This window comes from Mustela lutreola, chromosome 6, assembly GCF_030435805.1.
Source record: "Mustela lutreola isolate mMusLut2 chromosome 6, mMusLut2.pri, whole genome shotgun sequence".
NCBI classification, from domain to species: Eukaryota; Metazoa; Chordata; class Mammalia; order Carnivora; family Mustelidae; genus Mustela; species Mustela lutreola.
The window spans coordinates 58,853,646-58,873,109 of NC_081295.1; the positions used below are offsets into that span (position 1 = coordinate 58,853,646).

At 37.3% G+C, this 19,464-nt stretch overlaps 1 protein-coding gene across 1 annotated transcript in view; it reads right to left on the reverse strand.

Moving 5' to 3' along the window:
* Window positions 1-19,409, reverse strand: part of ZC2HC1B (zinc finger C2HC-type containing 1B) — a 45,340-nt gene extending 25,931 nt beyond the window's left edge. Inside the window, exons 1-4 of the mRNA XM_059177366.1 lie at window positions 19,272-19,409; window positions 8,760-8,821; window positions 6,187-6,306; window positions 5,542-5,680 (exon numbers count right to left, since the gene is read on the reverse strand). Coding sequence (XP_059033349.1) covers window positions 5,542-5,680; window positions 6,187-6,306; window positions 8,760-8,821; window positions 19,272-19,299 — 349 coding nt within the window. The 5' untranslated portion in view covers window positions 19,300-19,409. The remainder of the gene's footprint in view (window positions 1-5,541; window positions 5,681-6,186; window positions 6,307-8,759; window positions 8,822-19,271) is intronic.
* Between the last annotated feature and the right edge of the window lie 55 nt (window positions 19,410-19,464).

Consider the following 19,464-nt stretch of genomic DNA (forward strand, 5'->3'; position numbering starts at 1 on the left):
TTCATTTGTTAGTAAGATTATCCTTTCCTACACTGAATTACCTTTGTCAAAACCCAATCACCCATAGATGGGTGATTTCTGTTCCAACTGGTATACCAATATCAAATTACTTTGTTACTATAACATCAAAGTAAGTCTTGACATCAGGCAGTGTAAGTCCTTTGCTTTTTTTCCTTTTTTTCAAAACCATCTTGGCTATTCCAGATCATTTCAATTTCCATATAATTTTAGAATCAACTGGTGAACTCCTACTTGGCAAAGAAAACTTGCAGGGATTTTTACTGGAATTACATTGAGTCCACAGATCAATGTGTGAAGAACTGATATCATAACATAATATGGACTCTTCCAAATTATGAAAATAGTAAATCTCTCCATTTATATTGGTCATCTTTAACTTCTCTAAATAGTGTTTTGTGGTTTTCATTTTTCAAGTCTTACACATTTTATTAAATATATGCTTAAGTATTTAGTGTTTTTTCATAATTGTAAATAGTATTTCTAATTTTTAAAATTATTTTTAAGAATAAATAAATTCTAATTTTTTAAATTAGAAATTTTAAATTCTAATTTTTAAAATTATTTATGCTAGTATATAGAAATAAAATTTACTAATGTATATTGACTTTGTATCTTTTTTTTTAAAAATATTTATTTATTTATTTATTTGACAGACAGAGATAAGTAGGCAGAGAGGGAGGCAGAGAGAGAGGGGGAAGCAGGCTCCCCGCCGAGCAGAGAACCCGATGTGGGGCTCGATCCCAGGACCCTGGGATCACGACCTGAGCCGAAGGCAGAGGCTTTAACCCACTGAGTCACCCAGGCACCCCTGTATCTTTTTTTTTAAGAGAGGAAGAGTGCACATGAGCAAGGGGGAAGGGGCACAGGGAGAGGTTAAGAAAATATTAAGCTGTGTATGGAGCCCAATGAGGGGCTCAATCTCATGACCTTGAGATCATGACCTGAGAAAAAAATCAAGAGTTGGATGCTTAACTGACTCAGCCACCCAGGCACCCCTTGATTTTATATCCTGAAAGTGTGTAAAATGAACTTTTAATTGTAGTAGATTTCTTACAGTTTACTAAGATTTTCTACACTTAACTCATTCATGACCATATTATTTGCGAATAAAGACAGTTTTACTTCTTCCTCTCTAATAATTTTTTACTCATTATACTGGGTACTTTATCTCCAGTATAGTGTTGAACAGAAGTAGTCTGAAAGGACACCCTTGCTTTTTCATGATCTCAGTGGAAAAGTGTTGTTTTTCATCAAGTGTAATGTTAGCTGTAGATTGCTCAAAGATGTCCTCCCTTAAGGTATTCCCTTCTATTTCTACCTTTGAGTTTCATTTTTAAAACATGTATGGGTGTTGTATTTTATCACAGGCTTTTCCTGTACCTACTGGGATGATCATCTGCTTTTAAAAAATATTTTGTTATTATGATGAACTACTTTTACTATTTTCTTCCTTCTACTTAATTTAGGTATAATTTGTTCTTCTAACTTTTTAAAGAGGAAGAATAAAGTAAATGGTTTAAACCTTTCTTCTTTTCTAATATGAGCACTTAAAGCTATAAAACTCCCTATAGGCACTATTTTAGCTAAATCCCACAAATTTTGATGTGTTTTCATTACCATTCAGTTCAAAATGTTTTCTAATTTCTTTTATGATTTCTTCTTAAATCCATGCATTTAGAAATGACTTGATAATTTCCAAATACTAGGAAATCTTCTAGATATGCCTTCATCATTAACTTCTAACTTAATTCTACTTGACAGATAACATAATCTGTGTGATTTCAATCCTTTTGACATTTATTGAGACTTACTTTGTGGTCTTGCACATGGTCTATTTTGTACGAATGCTCCCTGCGTACTTAAAAAGAATTCTATTCTGCTGTTGCTTCATGTCGCATTATAGCAATAGATATCAATTAGGTCAAACTGGTTGATACTGTTGTTCAAATTTTCTATATCCGTACTGATTTTCCTGCTGTTTATCACCTACTAAGAAAGGAATGATAAAATCTCCAAATGTAATTATGAATCTTTCTACTTCTCCTCCCAGTTTTTGTTTCATGTTCTTTGAAGCTGTTACTAGGTACATAAACATTTAGGACTGATAGGCCTTTTTGATGATTGTATTTTTTAATCATTACCCCTGTTAATAACACTGATGTTTGCTTTGCCTGATACTAGTATTAGTCACTCCAGTTTTATGATTATTTGCATACATATCCTTCCCCATGTTTTTCACAATCCTGTCTATAGTTGTTTTGACATTGCTGGTGTTTATTTCTTTTACCTTTTTATCCAAGAGAAGAGCCACAAATCATAAGTGTATGTCTCCATGAAATATTTATACGCTGTACACACCCATGTAACCAGCCTATATCAAGACACAGAACATTCCTAGCAATGCATCTCATGTCTACTCCTGGTCATTCCCACCCCTCCACGGAAAACCACTGCCTGACCTCCAACCTCAGAGAGAGACTCAATCCTGAAGTCTCTAAAAAACTGAGCTTCTGATGTATATAAATCAGGAAATCTACAGTTTTTGCCATCCTTTGAGAAATTAGATCTGGCAATCCTGGTGTGTGTTCCTTTGAGGCAGCAGCCCTGCTAACACAAGAGGAGCTGTCCCCTAGTGAGGGTGTTGCTGCTTTAGGCCTATCTGCACCACCTCCTTGTTTTGTCACCTGCCTGGCACACTTCTTTATGTCTTCAGATTTAAAGTGTGTTTCTTGTAGAAAGTATAAAATTGGACCTTGCTTTATTATTTAGTACAATAATCTGCTTTTTATTTGAAGGGTTTATGTCATTTATATGCAACTGTCCATATGGTTAGGTTTAAGTTTACCATCCTACTTTGTCTTTATTCTGTCTTTTCTTTTTTTCCCCTCCCCTTCCCCTATCTTCTCTTAGACTGAATTCTTTTTCATTTCCTCTCTACTCCATTTGATTGTGTTATTAGCTACTTGTCCATATTTGTGTGTGTTTACTCTAGAGTTTAAAATTGGCATCTTTAATGGGGCACCTGGGTGGCTCAATCGGCTAAGCGTCTGTCTTTGGCTCAGGTCATGATCCTGGGGTCCTGGGATCAACCCCGCCTTGGGCTCCCTGCTCAGAGGGGAGTCAGCTTCTCCCTCTGCCTGCCACCCGCTCTTGCTTGTTCTCGTGTTCATGTTTTCTGTCAAATAAAAATCTTAAAAAAAAAATAAAATAGGCATCTTTAAGATATACAACTCTACCGTCAAATAATACTATACCTATTCATGTTTAATGAGTCCTAAACCTCTTCATGTATAATGTACAGAAACCTTCAACAATATATTCCATTTTCCTTACTTAATCTTATTGTATTATCTTCATTCATTTTAATTCCATGTCAAAATCCTCATAAAATGCTATTATTTATGCTTTAAATAGCCATTGATAACCCTCAGATAATATTTACTCAGTGGAAAACAAGACAAGGATGTCTGCTTTCACCACTGCTATTCAATATAGTACTGGAAGTTCTAGCAAGAGGATTTAGAAATGAAAAAGAAAAGACAAATTGGAGAAGAAAAATTATGTCTGTTCACAAGTGGCATAGTTTTATATGTAGAAAACCCAAATAATCCACACTAAAAAAAAACTGTGAGAGCTAACAAAATTCAACAAAGTTGCAGGATACAAAATACTCCACAATCAGTCATATTTCTGTATACTAGCAATGAACAACATGAAAACAAAGTTAACAATTCCATTTACAATAACATTAGAAAGCATAAAATACTTAGGAATAAACCTCATCAAGGTGCTAAAAGACTTGTATATTCCTACATCTACTCAATGAAATATGTATGACAGAAATTAAAGAGAAGATAAGTAAATTAAAATACATCCTATGTTCATAGACTGGAAAATAATACTGTTAAGATGAAAACACTACCCAAGGCTATGTATAGATTTAATGCATTTAATGCACCCCTATCAAAATTCCAATGGCATCTTCAGAAATAGAAAAAAACTCATCAAAAAATTCATATGAAATCTCAAAGGTCCCCAAATAACCAAAACAATCTTGGAGAATTTTCAAAACTTATTACAAATTTACTAGAGTAATCAAAACAGCGTGGTGCTGTCATAAGGAAAACAGACTAGAACAGAGAGCCCAGAAATAAATCTTCACATATATGACTGACTGACTTTTGATAATGGTGCCAAGATCATTCAATGGGGAAATGATATTCTTTTGAACAAATAGTTCTGAGAGAACTAGATATCTACATGTAAAACGAGATAACCAACTTCTGAGATTGTTGGGATCTTAACTTATACCACATACAGAATTAACTACACTTGGATCAAAGAGAAAAACAGTGAGCTAAAACTGTAAAACTCTTAGAAGAAAGCATATAGGAAAGGCTTTATGACACAGACTTTGGAATGATTTTTTTGGATTTAATATCAAATGCTAGGCCACAACACAAAAAAAATGCTAGGCCATAAAAAAAAATTTGACTTCTTCAAAATTAATTTTTGTGCATCATTAAGAGACCATCAAGAAAGTGAAAAGACAGTCTATGAAATGAAAGAAAATGTTTAAAGATCTTATATCTGATAGGAATTAATATTATTAATCTAATAGAGCCTCTAGTCCAAATTTTTAATTTTCAAAAAACAAAATAGAGGAACAAGTTAAACATTAGCCTGAGTAAAAAAAAGGACATATCTAGCAAAAGAAATATTCTAAAAGATAATTGGCCTGATAGGGGTATTGTGCAAGATTAAAGAAAAGAGACAACAAAAATGCATGAACCCTGACTGAATCCTAGATTGTGACTAGGGGGCAAGCAGAGAACTTTAAAAGACATTCTTAAGATAACTGGGAAAATATGAGTCTATATGTTATGCAAGAAGAAGCACTCATCCTTAAGAAATGCACACTGACCCAGTTAAGGGTAAAGTGTTATAATGTTTGAAACTTAGTTTTAAATAGTTCTGCCCCCCCAAAAAATAAAAAGACAGAAAATATAATAATGTCAACAACTGTCAAATTTCAGTGGAAGGTATGAGTGATCATTGTACTGTTTCTTCCTCTTTTCTGTAAACTTGAAAACTTTCAAAATAAAAAGTTTAGGGTAAGAAACCTTTAGGCCATGAAATTGTACAACTTAAAATGGCTTAAATGGTGAATTCTTTATCATGGGACTTTTACCTCAAAACCACCCTTCTCCCCCCAAAAAACAACCCAGAGATATGGGTATCTGACACGGGGAGCTACTGTGGAACTGCCCTGCACAGCCCCATTCTTATAAGCCATGACATTGCATACAGTGGTGTTCTCATGGAGTTAGAAGGAAACACAGAATCTTTATGAAGAATTAAAAACAAATTAGGATAAGATATATTGTATGATAAAATTACTTTAATAGAATTTAATTACTATTATTTATTTTAGAATGCATAGGAGAAAGCAAGTCATGATCATCTGAGCACAACTGGTTAAGAGTAAAATGCCAAAAGCAAACCAAACTGGCCACACACCTGGGTTGATGGTTGGAGGAGGTGGAGGGGGGAGAGGTCGGCCTTCTTTAATGGCTAGAGTACACTGCTTTGCCGAACGGATGGCATTAATGAAGTCTTCATGTTGCTGTCTCCAGTTAGATCTCCTCACAGGCTGAGGCTATTAAAAAACAAAATCAATATTTACTAACCTAGACTGTACATCTCTCCATTACAATTTTATTTTAACCTGAGATTTAAATTTACAGGAAATAGGACTGAAATTTGGAGGGAAAAGAGAATTTGTTCTCAATAGTACAAAAAAAGAGGTCTGGAAAATACTGTAATAAAATTTGCAAGCCACAAAATAACGATCAGAAAAACAAGCTACAGAACTTTATAGAAAGACTTAAATGTAAGATTAAAAGGGATTCTCTTCCAAGTTAATTGCTAGATTTAACGCTACACTATTGAAAACATAAACGAGATTCTTTTTTGCCACATCTGGAAAGTATCTGAAATACATTTAGAAATCTAAGTGAGCATGATTAAAAAGAAAACAGTAAAGGTGGATTATACTTACATGACATTACACTGCACTATCAAGCAAAAATGAAAGCAGAGAGCCAAAAAGAGGCTTTAATGTACTTAAGGATGTAATCAAGAACAACAAGATATTGATAGTACCTTGGATTGAGGAGCCTTTCTCACAATGGGAATGTCAGTGCCCTGTAATCTTTGTTTCAAGGAATTGAAAGGTTTACGTTTTTTGTTGAAGAGTTTTCTACATATTGGTCCATGCCTTTCCTAGAAAAGAAACAGTGGGGATTAAAATTTTTAACATGTACAGTCACAAGGTTTGTACTCAGGCAGCCCCCACTGGAGTGACAGGGTTCACCTTCAGAGCCAAGTTCATTCTCCAACTCTCAAAGCACAGCAGAGCAAATCCATCTGGCTCTCTCCACCCATGTTACACACCACTAGATATTGCATGAGGGTAAGGTCAAGAAGAGGCCTCCACAGCTATAGAGACTTACTTCGAATTTGGTTTTATATATTGAATTCTACCACTTAGGCTGTGTGAGTGGTTCCAGGCATTAAATGATGTTGAAAGGCAAACTTTCTAGTTTAAATTGAAATAAATATTTCTGATACTGAGCTAGGTACTCACTGCAGCCAAGGAAGTTCTCCTGATTATGTCTTCTGTTTCCTGTGTCCATGATTCCCAAATTCAGTGAGCAAGTCATCCGGTAACCTAACAGGGAATCTGAGTCCTAAGAATCCTAATATTCAGTTTTACCATTCTTTTGAAACAGTCTTTTGCATACAGCAGGGGGAAACTTAGTTCCTACCAGTGGAACTTTCTCAGGAAAACTCTTCTTACCACTCAGCTATTTCAAAATCGAATTTAACGGGGTCGCTTTTCTACATACAGCAAATTAAACTACTTAACTTCCTCCAGGAGTGGAGAGGTTTCAAAGAAATATTTGAGAACATCTGCAAAAGACAACTGGGACAACCGTACAAATAAATGAAGGATACACCAATTCCATTTACGTTCTGAAGATATTTTCCTTTGATTTATCCAAACATTTCACATCCATGAAGTCATTTATCTAGGCATTTAATAGTTTTAAAACATTACAATATTTAACATTTAACAGACGATCAGCAGGGAAAACATTCTTTACTCCAGCCAAGTAATCCTTTAAGTACTCAGCATTTCTAGTACATAAGACAGGGAATCAACACACAGAGCTCTGCCTGTGTACCACCCTTACGAAATCTGTTACAGCACCAGCACAGGATTACACCAACAACTTCCAACTAAATGTCCTCTTCTTTGGTGGATATGTAACTCATAATTTTTAACACATAGTTCCTTCGTCCAACAAAATACAGGGGCTCTATAAAAATCCCTGCACCTTGTTACAAACAAGCCATACCATTTTCTTTTATTTTTAAAGGTTTATTTGTTTATTTTAGGGAGAGAAAAAGAAAGGATGGGAGGGAGAGAGGGAGAGAAAGACTCTCTAGCAGACTCCCCACTGAGTGCAGAGCTTAACATGGGGCTCCAAACCATTACTGGAGCCAAAATCAAGTGTCCGATGCTCAATCCACTGAGCCCCCCAGCAGCCCCAGGCCAAACCATTTTAAATGAGAGAGATAGCACATCACTTGATCAAATGCTCTTTGTAGCCTGGAGATAGGTCTAGAAGTAAAATCCAAGAGGACCCAAGACATACATGACATTTAGTGATCCCCAAATGAATGGTACCTTCTAGGTCTCAAACTCGTTCTTATGGGGTACAGACCTGATCTGGGAAAAGCAGCACACTGGTGGGTTCCTGGGCCACAACAGGCCCTTGAGCTCCTGCTCCTAAATTTGGAAAGTTCTAGCTACAGTTAATTAGAACATATTTCAGTTTTAAAATTCCCCAAAGAAAACCTACAACCTAGTTATACAGTCTTTTACCCCAAATGCAGTCAGGTGTATAGTCCAATTTCTTTGTTTGGTTACCTCTCCTTGATCTAAAACGTTCAAACTCAAAGTCGCATTATCACCTCAAGTGTTTTTAAAACATTTTTCTTGGGAATCTCCTTATAATATTGGAATCTAATAACTGTTTGGTTCCCTAATTTTGAAATAATAAAAAAAAGTTAATTCCACTTATAGGCATCAATCAGGGGACCTAACATGCAGTTCGTTTCAGTCTGATTAAAAATTAGATCTTGGAACAGGTCTTACATCCATTTTGTTCAAATTACATAAAATCCCTGAAATTGAAAGGTTCTGTCTTTATACGTGGCAAAGCAGAAAACAGAGGGAGGTTAAAGGACTTGTCAGAATTAGTGACAAATTTGAGGCTAAAAGCCAAGTTTCCAGATGCTCCAAATTCAATGTTCATTCCTCTTGACTAGCTAATTTCCCTGGTGCTTTGGCCTTAAAATTTGGATTTTTGATGCTTATAGAAAAGGCAAAAGAGCCAAAACCTCTCAAGAGACAATCAACTGTGCCAAAACACTTTCATCTGGCATCCTTTTTCTAGGAGTACCATGTTTAATTAAGCTCCCCTCTGAATGGGGTGGCATCTATGTGCCTCGGTGTCCTCCAGACCTGCCAGCCACAGGTTATGGACCTCTCTTCCCTGGCTTTCCCTTCACATCTGTCTTTAATCTTTGCCGCTGCAGCCTTCTCACTGACTTGACAGTTCATTTAACTCCAACGAAACACATCTACAAAATGTCTTTATGTTTACCAGAACATCTGCTGCAAAGCGTCTTCCACAGACTTCACAGGGAAGTAACTCCTGATTGCCATCTGTATGGGATCCAAAAGCACATTATGTTAGTTTCGTGGAACTGCCTGCCTGAGAAGAAATGACTAACTGGAGGGGACCTCAATGGCCTGATCTCCTCACTCTCTTTTCCCTCCCCACCAACTTCCTTCTTTTAGGAAGGTATTTCATGAACTCACCCATCTTTTTCTAAGATAGCCATCTCACTTTACTGAACAGGTAAATTCCATGCTCTTCAGGCAACCAGAACATGATTCTTTAATATATTCCTAAACTAAGTGTCTAGCAGCTTTGGTTTAGACATAAGTACAAAGTTAATACTTTAGTATAAAGTCATAAATTATCTAATGATTACATTGTTAAGATTTCTGTGAGGGTGTAAGTCCTCTTTGTGTGCTAAATGAAGGCATGGCAATATATCACAGATTATATGAAAAGAGTCACTTAATCATCAAATTTAAGCTTTTCCTGAGAATGGCACTCTCACAATGAATGCTCTTTGCTGGATGAACTCCTACCTGAAAGGAGCAGAATATAAGGTACTGATGAACTGGACCAGGTAGAAATAAAGAGACTTCTATCCAAATCAGGAAAGATGGCACCATTACAATGCAGAAGCAGGTGAGAATAAGCCTCATTCTAAAGAGGGGTGTTTGGGGGACGCCTGGGTGGCTCAGTGAGTTAAGCCGCTGCCTTCGGCTCAGGTCATAATCTCAGAGTCCTGGGATCGAGTCCTGCATCGGGCTCTCTGCTGAGAGAGAGCTTCCCTTCTCTCTCTCTCTGCCTGCCTCTCCATCTACTTGTGATTTCTGTCAAATAAATAAATAAAATCTTTAAAAAAAAAAAAAAAGGGGGTGTTTGGTCAGAATTCTTAATGAGGTCAGTGAATAACACTCACTGCTACCATTTTATACACAGTAGTGAATGAATGAGGGACTGTAATCACAACACAGTCTTGCTAATGTTTTTAATATGCAGCCAGTATTTTTAAAAGTTAAATGAAGAATAAAGCCAATTAAAAAAAGAGGCTGAGACTGCACCCACATGTGCCCTATTTCTCAAAGTATCTGAGGTGCTCAATAAATACTTGGTGAATGTGTGAGCCAAACAAAAATTGAGTTCCTACCTTAGGACCAATCCTTCATTCTATAAATATCTGCTACATGCAACTCTGTGGATATATTGAGAGAGATCATACATGGGTCCAGCAGAGAAAAGGAGTGTGTGTGCGCATTAAATGAAGTTAAGTGTCACAAGGAAAGGAAAACAATGTGGAATTCTGTAAAGGTTTTACCTCACTATTTTAAGTTCCTTTGGAGTTGAGCATATAGATTAGAAAAGCTGATCATGGGGCGCCTGGGTGGCTCAGTGGGTTAAAGCCTTTGCTTTCAGCTCAGGTCATGATTCCGGGGTCCTGGGATCGAGCCCCACATCGGGCTCTCTGCTCATTGGGGAGCCTGCTTCTCCCTCTCTCTCTGCCTGCATCTCTGCCTACATGTGATCTCTGTCTGTCAAATAAATAAAAATTAAAAAAAGAAAAGCTGATCATGGAGATGACTTTATATTAGACTAATAATCTGGACTTTATTCTACAAACAAGGGGACAATCAGGGACACCAAGTAGGAAGAATCTGAACAGAGCTGTGGAAGGCTGACGGATGGTAGTGGGAAGGGAAGATGCCATTTCAGTTAAAAAGCTAAAGGTATAACCTGAAATGGAAAGAAAAGAGGAAATGAGGGGTACTGTACTCAAGGAATTGACAACATGGCTAGATGTGAGGAGGTGACAAAGAGAGAACAGTGCAGAGGGACTGAGAAGAGGGTTGGGCTGTGGACAAGAACAAAATTTGAAAAGGGCCATCTTAGTAAGAAAAATGACCTCACCTTTGGAAATACTGAGTTTGTAAGAGTCATTCAGCCAGCAGGATGGAAATGAGGGAGGTCAGGGCTAGAGACACAGATGTAGGCTTTGTTTGGAGAGTGATGTAAAGGCATGATATTGCCAGGGAAGAGGTCATGGAAAGAGAAGTACAGGGATGATCCCTAGAGAACTCCATATTTAAGGGCCAAGAAGATGAGGATGATAAGCCAGAAGGAGAAACAGGAGAGAGCAAGGTCATGGAAACCAGAAGAAGACGGTTTGAAAAAGGAAGGACTGATTAACAGGAATCAGATGGTAGTTCATTACAGACATTGTTGATTTAAATGATTTCTTCTCACATCTGCCAGATGGTATTGTATTTGCAACACAGGTCATCCATTACAGCATACAGAAATATTACTCTTCCTCTCTGTTTTTTGGCCTTCTAACTCTGTAAAACGGAGTCTTGTTTCTTTTCAGCAAGCATATACTTACTAGTAAATAAAAGGTACTCATTTTAACAGTAAAACTGCTTTTTCTTAACCACTAATTAAGGATGATTTTTTTTATGAATCATACTGTAACATTTGTATGGTATTTTACTGCTTCCTAAACACTTTACCTATATAATTTCATTTACTCCTCACAGAGTTGGGACTATTTTTTTTTAATGGGTAAGAAAACAAAGTTAGGGGACTTTTCAAAGACCACAGGTGGTTAAGTGGTAACATGGAGACTCAAACCCAACTCTTTATCTCCACAAGTATTGAAACTTTATTCAACCATCACCATAAATATAAAGGTATGGTGATGGTTGGTATTAACCTGCAAAACAAAGGGAAGTACCTAAAGGAAAAAAAGCCTCTTATTTAAATCAGCAAGTTTTAAACAGCTCAATGAGTTTAAAAGAATGACAGATACAATAGGATTCAACTGAACACCTAAAATGGATGGGCCACTGGATTCTGAACCACATTCAGTTCTGAAGCTTGACTATAAGGAAGGGGAACACTTGCTTATTCAGCCAATTTAAACATGGAGATCAAGGCCTATCATGTTTGTGATAGAATGCTGAGTCACATAAAGCATGTGATCACTAGAACCTTAGAAGAATCATTTAAAACCACCAAAATGCCTTGCATCAGGTGAATGGTTATACTGATTCATCCAAACCCTGGAATACTGTTCAACAACAGAACACTACTGGTACATGCAACACGTGGATGGATCTCAATGCCGAGAAAAGCCAATCTCAAAAGGTCATGTACTGTGTAATTCCATATGTACAACAATCATAAAATGACAAAATTAGAGATATGGAGAATAAACTACTGATTGCCAACAGGGAAGGATGATTGGGGAGGGAGGTTGTTGTGACTATACAGAGTAGAATGAGGGTGACCTTTGAGTAGGGGAATAGTTCTGGGAGCAGCTAACTGACTCAGCTGATGGAACACAGGACTCTTGGTCTCAGGGATGTTAACTTTGAGCCCTATGTTGGATGTCAAGATTCCTTGAGAGTAAAATTGGGAGCAGGGGGAGAAAAGGAATAGTTCTAGATCTATATTGTGGTGGTAGTTACACATGTAATAAAATGGTATGGAACCATAAATACACATTTTACCCATGTATATTTCCTGGGTTTGATATACTATTTAAGCTGTAACTTAAATTGGGGAAACTTGGTAAAGGGTGAGTAGGAACTCTACTATTTTACAATTCTTATGCACTAATTTTGTCAGAATAAGAAGTTTAAGGAAATATCTAGGGGTGAGCAAATTATGACCACTGGATCAAATCTGAAGCTGTATGTTTTTGTAAATAAAGTTTTATTGGCAAATAATACTGATTTGTTTACATGACAGATGCTGCTTTCACACTACAACAGTAGAGATGGGTAGTAGAGATGGGTAGTTAACAGAGACCATATGGTCTGCAAAGCCAAAAATCATACTAAGAAATAGGGTGCCAACCAGTGAAGGAGAATGTACTGATTAAAAAGGATTTGTGGGAGGGCGCCTGTGTGGCTCAGTGGGTTGGGCCGCTGCCTTCGGCTTGGGTCATAATCTCAGGGTCCTGGGATCGAGTCCCACGTTGGGCTCTCTGCTCAGCAGGGAGCCTGCTTCCCTCTCTCTCTGCCTATCTGCCTACTTGTGATCTCTGTCAAATAAATAAAGAAAATCTTAAAAAAAAAGAAAAAACAGGGCGCCTGGGTGGCTCAGTGGGTTAAGCCGCTGCCTTCGGCTCAGGTCATGATCTCAGAGTCCTGGGATCGAGTCCCGCATCGGGCTCTCTGCTCAGCGGAGAGCCTGCTTCCCTCTCTCTCTCTGTCTGCCTCTCCATCTACTTGTGATTTCTCTCTGTCAAATAAATAAATAAAAATCTTTAAAAAAAAATAAAATAAAAAAAAAAAAAAAAAAAAAAAAAAAGAAAAAACAAACTATTAAAAAAAGGATTTGTGGGAGAAAAACATGGAAAATGTTAATGATACATTTTTATTCACATACTTACAATTAAATACTAAGAGTTCTATAGATATGTACATGTATATATGTACATGCACATACATATATGTATATATATGCATGTATATATGATACACACACACACATATGTGTATATTATATGTGTGTGTGTGTGTAGATATATATAAAACACACCTGAGTGGTTAAGAGTAAAGGTGATTAGTTTTCTGTATTTTCAATTTTTCTACAAAGACTATTCATTATTGTTTAAAAATTAAAACAATGACATTGTTAAAAAAGAACATTTTGATAGAAAACATTTTAAAACAATCAGTATCAGCTTAGCTCTTTCTATCTGTACTCTCTCTCACTTAGTAGATTATTAAAGTGGCCATTATTTTTTATACATTGACTATTATTTTTACACTTTGGTTAAAAAAAATCTTAGACAATTTTTAAAACGAGGAAAAGAAAGTGATCTGGAAGCCATCAAAAGTTTTGGTTAGCATGTTAACAATGAAAAATAAGCATTACAAAGATCTCAGTTCAAAAATTTTCTAAGAAGCCTGGAGAGGATTATGGCCATAATGAAACTGGAAAAAATTCTACTTCTGACTAGACATTGTCTTTTTGAGCTGAAAATTAAGAATGCTTTGTATAGACACCTACCAATCCACATTTCCTTATAAAGGCATGGTAGAGAAAAGGAAGACATTTTCTCATTCAGTTGTCAGCGAGTCAAAACTCTTAAGTCCTTTAAAATCCAGAACATAGAAACATTAGCAATATCAACATCTTCCATGCCCTATGGTAAAGAGGGTAGCATATTGGCCTCAACCTATTCACTTACCTCAGGAACATGATTTATGAAAGAAGAAAAGGAATTAACACAGAACGGCACAGAGAACATTCCATCGAATGCTGTTCTCCACCAAAGCCCCCAAAAGTAAAAGTAAAGGAAAACAGAAACAAAGAAGCCCCAAGGACAGGGAGGAAAGACAACAATAAAAAAATTCAATTCTGGAAAACTGACAGAGTGGTAAGTGACTTGGAGGACTTAAAACTACATCAGAAACTACTTGCCAAGCTGACAGTAGAGAACCAACCATCCAAATTTTTATCTAGAAAGCTTCAAAGTCCTAGAAATCCCCAGAGCAGCATGTACCTCTGGGAATGGGATGAGATAAATGAGAAGAGCCTGCTAAAATGTGGTGGGCCAAGATGAGTTTTCTGAAAAGAAGTGGATTCCTAGGATCCCCTCCCTCACTCTACACCCTTGGGTGACTGCCCTCCCCAACTCTAGCCTATATCTACTCTCCAAAAATGACAAAGAGATCAGTGCATGAGTTAACATGGGGCAGTGCTGAAGGCATGGGTAGACAGATACAGATGTATACACCTGTTTATGGTGACTCATTTTTTTTTTTTTTAAGATTTTATTTATTTGTTTGACAGAGATTACAAGTAGGCAGAGAGGCAGGCAGAGAGAGAGGAGGAAGCAGGCTCCCTGCTGAGCAGAGAGCCTGATATGGGGCTCGATCCCAGGACCCTGAGATCATGACCTGAGCTGAAGGCAGAGGCTTTAACCCACTGAGCCACCCAGGCACCCCCCCTCCTTTTTTTAAAAAAAGATTTTAAAAATCATTATTTGACAGGGAGAGAGATCACAAATACAGCAGCCAGGCAAAGGGGTGGGGAAGAAAAGCAGGCTCCCGGCTGAGCAGAGAGCCCCATGCGGGGCTCGATCCCAGGACCCCAAGATCATGACCTGAGCCGAAGGCAGAGGTTTAACCCATTGAGCCACCCAGATGCCCCATGGTGACTCATTATTTGTAGTAGTTATATTCCATAAAGCCTCTGTGGGCACTAAATGAGCAAATACTGACTTATTACTTCTAGAGGGAATACAGGGTTAGGCTCCTGTGAGCCTCTGATCGCATTATTTTTATCAATCAATGTACAAGCTTATTTTTCTATTTAAAGACACCTCCTGTAAATATATATTGTTGATTCAGTGGCAGTGATCACTCAGAGCTGGCAACACTATAACTCATGCCTGGTAAGAAGCTTATCTGACAGACATATATTCTCCCGAAGGCACAGCCTTCCAGCATTTTAACACATTTGGGGGCCATTTTAAACAGTGAAATCACCAAGACAAATTGTACAAACATGGAAAATGTGGCACAGACCATGAAAAGAACACTTCTACAGTATGAGAGCTGAAATGAGAAGGCAGGACATCACCTTGTTCCACTTTTGCCGAGAATATGCATGTTAGGTGACTCAACTTTTCAACTGCAATGTACAGGTCTATGAATGAATGAAAGTACCATGCATATGGATTTTAGAAAATAGGCAAATTTGCAAATAAGGACTTGATTAATGAAGTTGATGGTTTGTATGTGTATATGTATACAGAGTAATAAATCTAGTAATTCCTCTCATGAATAGTGATGCTGAAAGCAGAGAACACACCTCAAACCACTGCCTTCTACTTGGTTCACAGAACTCTGCCTGCCAACCCTTACTCTCAAGACAGAAGGAAAACTTCCCTGAGAATATAAACATTCCATGACAATATATATATATATACATATATAAATACCAGTGCTGGGAAGATTCCCAAACAGCTCACCCAGACCACTCTAAAATGAAGCTTAAAATCATGAAATACCTCTTATCCATTCACAATTTCCAATGTCTCCTTCCTCCAGTCTTAATGAGCCAACAGACAAGAATTTCCAAAGATGTGTGGAAAAACTCTAGCACATAAGCCCAAAACAAATAAAAAAGTAATTTAAACAAAAATTAAACTCTCAGAAATTCAAAGTCTTATAGGAGAAATGAAAAATTCAAGAGAAGATTGGAAGATAAAATTAGGGAAATTTCTCAGAAAGTAGAGTAAAATGGCGAGATGGGAGAAAAACAATCCAAATATCTCTGGTCTAGAAGGTCCTACTCCAAATAACAGTTCAAGAGAGTACAGGAGAAACACAAGGAAGAAAATTTTAAAAATTTCCACAATTTCCAGAAGTGAAAGAACACAAGCTTCCATTCAAAAGACACAACACAATGGATGAAAATGTATCTAATAACATCAAGGTAAAATATCAGAACTCTGGAGATTAAGATTCTACCAACCGAGATGAAAAAAAAAAAAAACCAGTAACAGACAAACATATCAGGAATCAGAATGACCTGATTCCCATACACGAAACCTGGAAATGAATGAGGAAAAATCCTTTCAACTTCTGGGGGAGAATAGTCTACAACCTACAGGTTTCATACCCAGCCATACTGACCAAATATGGAGGTTGAGTACATTTCCCCAAATGCAGGGTTTCAGAAAGGTAACATCCCATGTACTCTGTGGTTCAAGAATTACTAGAGGATGGGCTTCACAGCATGAGTAAAACATACATCAAACAGGGAAATCAACACACGAGGGAGAGAAAGTAATTCCCAGGATAAGAGCTGGGCACCAGAACTGGAAAGCAACTAGTCCATACTGAAGATGTATAATGAAAAACAGACATTTTGAAGGCTGTCACGAGCACGATATTGACTGCCTCTGTAATCGAAGGTTAGTATGTCCTAGTGTATCTGGCTCCAACTCTTCTATACTTGGCTTGTTTGACCCTGTCCATTGGAGTGCTTGATCTTCACTTCATATTCTGACATCCAGATGAGTGGAAGACATTCATTTGAATCCACAAGAAGGTTCTGCATCGATCTTGGGATCATGGTCACCTTAGCAGAAATTGTAAAATGAGCATACAACCACAAAGCACAGTTCTACAGCAGATCCAAGACGTTCCAGCTGTGGTGACTTGTGTTCCCTAGAACTCCATCACCAGGCTCAATGTCTCCTCCTGGGGCTCTTTTAAAATCTAGAAGCTGAGGGGTACCTGGGTGGCTCAGTGGGTTAAAGCCTCTGCCTTCGGCTCAGGTCATGATCTCAGGGTCCTGGGATCGAGCCCCACATCGGGCCTCTGCTCAGTGGGAGCCTGCTTCCCTCCTCTCTGCCTACTTGTGATTTCTGTCAAATAAATAAATAAATAAATTCTTAAAAAAAAAAAAAACTAGAAGCTGATATTCAGCTCAGAGACTATTCAGCTCAAGGACACCTTCATCATCTGCTAGTAAATATTGCCCTTATAAAGCCAGATTTGTGTTTCACAACTAAACAAGATACTGTGCTTAGGAATACCATACAAACTGAGGGTCGCTGGAAGGGAGGAGGGTGAAGGGATGGGGTGGCTGGGTGATGGACACTGGAGAGGGTATGTCTTATGGTGAGCACTGAGTGTTGTGTAAGACTGATGAACCACAGGCCTGTACCCTTGAAACAAATAATACATATCAATTAAAAAAAAAAAAGGAGTATCATACAGCTGATGATTAATATAATCTAAGTAGTACTTAAGAGTTCCTGAGGTGAAAGAGTGGAATGAAACTGAGGATGGAACCACTGGTGGCTTCTATGTTCTATTTCTTAACTTGAATAATGCAATGTCCTTGTTTTATTATACATTCTTGTACAAGTTTATTGTATAAGTTTATTATTATACATTCTTGTATAAGTTCAGCAATTAAAATGTAATGCCATTAGAATTTTTACCTTCTCTTGACGCTTCACTTTAATAAGCAACACACAGGAAAAAACAACATAAATGTAGTGATAATGCAACAGTAAATCTACAAGATGGCTGGGGCTGTCCTTCACTTGAGATCATTTGATGATGTCACAATGAGGTGTAGATACAATGGACCACAGTTAATATACACAAATAATGATGGCTTTTGATACTCAGACTTACACACCAAAAAAAGCTCTAAAATATCTAAAAAAGTAATTTTTACAACAAGTATTAAGTTCTCATACAAAAGAGATGCTTAAGCCACAGCAGGCAAATTCTTTATGACTTTGTGCCTTAAGCCTTCTTTCTCTTAGCTAACATTGATTCTAAGTCCCACTGTTTCAAGTTTAAGCAATTCTTTGGTGAAATCTCTTCCCTATCCGTTCATTTACATACTACCCAGTAATCATTTACCAAATACCAGGAACTATTGGCATGGGGATAAAGCAGTAAATAAAAATTACCTGCCCTCAGTTTGTTCTGAGAGAAGACTGAATAACAAGATACAGCTCAGATGGCAAAATTGCCATGGAGACCATAAAGCAGGGAAGAAGCTTAAAAAATGCAAGGGAGGGATGTTGCTATCTTTACATGCTCAGGTGAAAGTTTATAGTGGAGGTGACAACTGAACACCAACCCTGAGGACACATAATTTGCAGTAAGAGCAGTCCAGGGGGAAAGTAAATACCTAGACCCTCATTTCCAGTGGTCCTTCTGAGTGACTTGGTGTTGCTAGTTAGATTTTGCTGTAAACACCCTGCCTCCTCAGAAGATGCAGTCCATGAAGGCAAAACCTTCTTAATGCTCTGGACTTCCAAACATTTGCCAGGGTCTTATGTTAAGTTCCTAACCATTGTTAGAGACAACTCAAACTGTAAATACTCCAAAATTCTACAAAATAAATCAGAATATGTAAAGTTTGTTTTCCAGAATAAAATTAAGAACTTTAAATCTGGAGGATAGCCTGTTTAAATCACAATAATGCTTCGGTAAAACACATGGCTCATAATTACCTTTCCTTGACTGTAAAATATATAATGTGCTGATTTAAACCCTTTGTATAGGCTAAGTGATATTAGAAGTTCCTAAGAAGGAATTTGAATAGCATCAAAATCTTCCAAGTCTTTAAGATTCTTGCTGGTTTTAAGAACCTTCAGCTGAGAGAGCTACCAAAATAAATGATCAACCTTCTCAAGATTTAATACATTCACAATATTAACACAAACCATCATTTGACCCTTTGCTTCTACAGATCAGCATTTAAATATATATACTCCCCAGTTAGATTCCACTTCTATAATGACAGGCTCTTCAGCTGAGTTTTTTGTAGCAATGCCAGTTGAATACTTAATGCTACTGTTTTTCACTCTTAAAAATCCTGGAATTACTTGGATTTGTAATTTAAGACAAAGAGAACAAGGTAATACCCACCAACTTTGGAAAAGTCATATTCAAATCAATTATAGAAGACACTTTCTAATAATTGTTACCAAATACAGCTCACCAGCTAAAAATGGTTCTGCCTCAGCCATTCTGTTCCCAACTTAGACCAACAGTGTCCAGTTTTTGTTTTTTGTTCTTCCCCAGAACAGTCAGATAGCAACACATTAGTCATGGACACATGAACAAGGGTCACTAACAACTCATCTGTTGCAGGGGAGTCACAGTTTACCAAATAATTAACAATTGTGATGGCG